This window comes from Frankliniella occidentalis, unplaced genomic scaffold (genome assembly GCF_000697945.3).
Source record: "Frankliniella occidentalis isolate FOCC.00 unplaced genomic scaffold, Focc_3.1 Scaffold248, whole genome shotgun sequence".
NCBI classification, from domain to species: domain Eukaryota; kingdom Metazoa; phylum Arthropoda; class Insecta; order Thysanoptera; family Thripidae; genus Frankliniella; species Frankliniella occidentalis.
The window spans coordinates 110,242-112,718 of NW_026267374.1; the positions used below are offsets into that span (position 1 = coordinate 110,242).

At 43.9% G+C, this 2,477-nt stretch overlaps 1 protein-coding gene across 1 annotated transcript in view; it reads right to left on the bottom strand.

The window, feature by feature from the left end:
- Positions 1-2,477, bottom strand: part of LOC113213966 (pancreatic triacylglycerol lipase-like) — a 58,098-nt gene that overhangs the window by 40,302 nt on the left and 15,319 nt on the right. The window contains exons 4-6 of the mRNA XM_052273127.1: positions 1,981-2,090; positions 1,348-1,495; positions 962-1,159 (exon numbers count right to left, since the gene is read on the bottom strand). Of these exons, the coding sequence (XP_052129087.1) occupies positions 962-1,159; positions 1,348-1,495; positions 1,981-2,090 (456 nt within the window). The remainder of the gene's footprint in view (positions 1-961; positions 1,160-1,347; positions 1,496-1,980; positions 2,091-2,477) is intronic.

The following is a 2,477-nucleotide window of genomic DNA, read 5'->3' on the forward strand; positions in this document are numbered from 1 at the left end:
GAATAATTAAAGATGTGGACAAAATATAAACGACTAGGATTCGTAGCACAAGGGCCGATTACTTTCCACGGCCTATTACAAGTACACTGCTAATGAAAATTAGCGGGCGGGTTTATCCAACGGACGTAGTTTGTATGTTTTTTGAGCTACGCTAAGATTTGACATGCAGGCGTCCCAATCATTCATCTCGAGGCTCAGAAAGTGCGCAAGCCGTTGGCCAACCCCACGAGCTGTGCACCCCTTAGAGTGGAGGAGGGTGAAAAAACAGTCTTAATAACTCCAAAACTGACACTGTAAGTACTCCAAAAGTCAAGATTTTTCATGAATCAACTCAACTTTTTGTTCTCTTTCGAACAGTGTAAGCAAAATTGCAATTGGACAAACCCACCCCTTCCACATTCACACCCAGAGTGACTTTTGTGGTTGGTCAAAACCAGCTCGATATCCTCTGGGGACGTGCCATGTACACGATCCATGTGTTTTTTTTCGAATCGGACAACCCCCGGCCAAACCACCCCCGCGAACGTTCAACCTCTTTTTGTGTATCGTCCATTTCGGACCCTTAGGGTTAAAGTTTTGTCTTGACTTTTCGAGCACAGTGTCAATTTTGGAGTTGTTACGGCTGGGTTTTAAACCCTCCTCCACTCTAAGGGGTGCACAGCTCGTTGGGGTTGGCCAACGGCCTACGTACTTTCTGAGCCTCGACATAAATGATTGGGACGCCTTCATATCGCATCTTAGCTTCCTAGCTCCAAAAACATAGAAAATACATCCGTTTGAAGAATCCGCCCGCTAATTTTGATGAGCAGTGTATGTGATACGGTTTAGGACAGCTTTTATCGTGGCAACACACTGAAAAGCACTACATTTCTTTGGTGCAGCCAAAAACTGCCCCAACATGTGGCAAGCATAATTAAGCAGCATAATGCACGCAAATAGGATATAATCGCATTTGGCTAACCTTTCACGTTTTCGCATCCTGGTTGAATGGCTCGACCATTGTTCGGCCAAAAATCGATGTGGCCACAATCGCCATCGTATCCGCGTGTGTCGAACGTTGTCCCAGCATCGGTATGAATTACGTCGACAAAGAGTGCATCTTCGCGGACAAGGTGGGGAAAGCCTAAGAATGGCGCCTTTGCGCCAGCTGGGTCCAAGGCTGCAAAGAGTCGAAATTCAATACTAGCGACACGTTAAGTAGCGTTTTCAAGCAACTTAATTAGTCACAAAACCGGATAAAAATCACATGGTTTAGAACTCAAGTTCAGGATGAAGGATAACTGATTTAAGAGATTTGGGTTCTGGCGATAGCCATAGTCCTACATATTAAACTCGTATATCACTAACCTGTCAACCTCGGTACTTTGCGATCCAGCGCACGGCTTACGAACGCCGCCATTTGGGCCCCCATCGAGTGTGCCACAACCCAAAGTGAATTCAGCGGCAGGCCAGCCTGCACCAGAGCCTTGACGGAGCGGCCAGCACGCTCACTCACCTATGTGTACAAAAATACCATTAGTCTTCATCGACAACATGCACTCGTGCGACGCGTTCCGACACGTAAAAGGTGAAGGGCTACTGACATGGGAACATCTTATGTTTTTTTCCGTAACTGCTTAAAATCCTGATTATGTCACTTCCGTCATGTACCTCTCTGGAAATGTACTCAGTTATCCAGCCCTAGTTAAATTAGTCTCTCATTTATCCAGTTCAATCATCAAAATAACAAGAAGTTATCTTAACAATAACACATGCAAATGGCCCACACCTACACACTCAGAGATGAACTTCCTGTGTCCAGTTCATTTTCGGGGTAACGAACTGCGGGACTTCACCATACACTTAAGTAAGGAAGATAGCGATTCGCAAACTCTCGCCAATAATGACATCGTTAAACTCGCATAGTCTTTTGCCATCATGGACAAGATGTAGTTCATTCGTAAACAATGCCGATTTTTACGTGATAAAAATGCTACTTACCGCTGACATGTTTCCGAAGTTAGTTTTGAACTGGCCCTTGCCATTACTGTTTGTTGTGTACTGCGACCAGTCGATGAGAACGAGGTTGTAGCGTCCAGTCTTTTTCAAAGCTGCAAGGATTTATCAACAAAGTAACAATCTAAATTGCTGCAAACTTTTTCAGAATTTTTTTTTTCTCAGACCGTGCTATTACTGTTATTTAAATACTGTGACGTCACGTTCTAAAGAATATGAATTGTGTCACATTTAAAGTAAAATATTACGTCACATTTGTTGTGACGTGTCATGAGTGCGGTGCGCCCACCACGCACTTAGACCCGCGAGGGCAGACCGATGCAGGGCTATGCCACTTTACAACGAATGTGGTATGATATTGTTAATATTGTGACACAATTCACATTGCATGGAATGTGACGCCACATTATTTAAATAACAGTCCTTACTCAACCAAGTTATTTGTCGTAAAGTATAGCACAACAAAACTGAAGCAGAATATT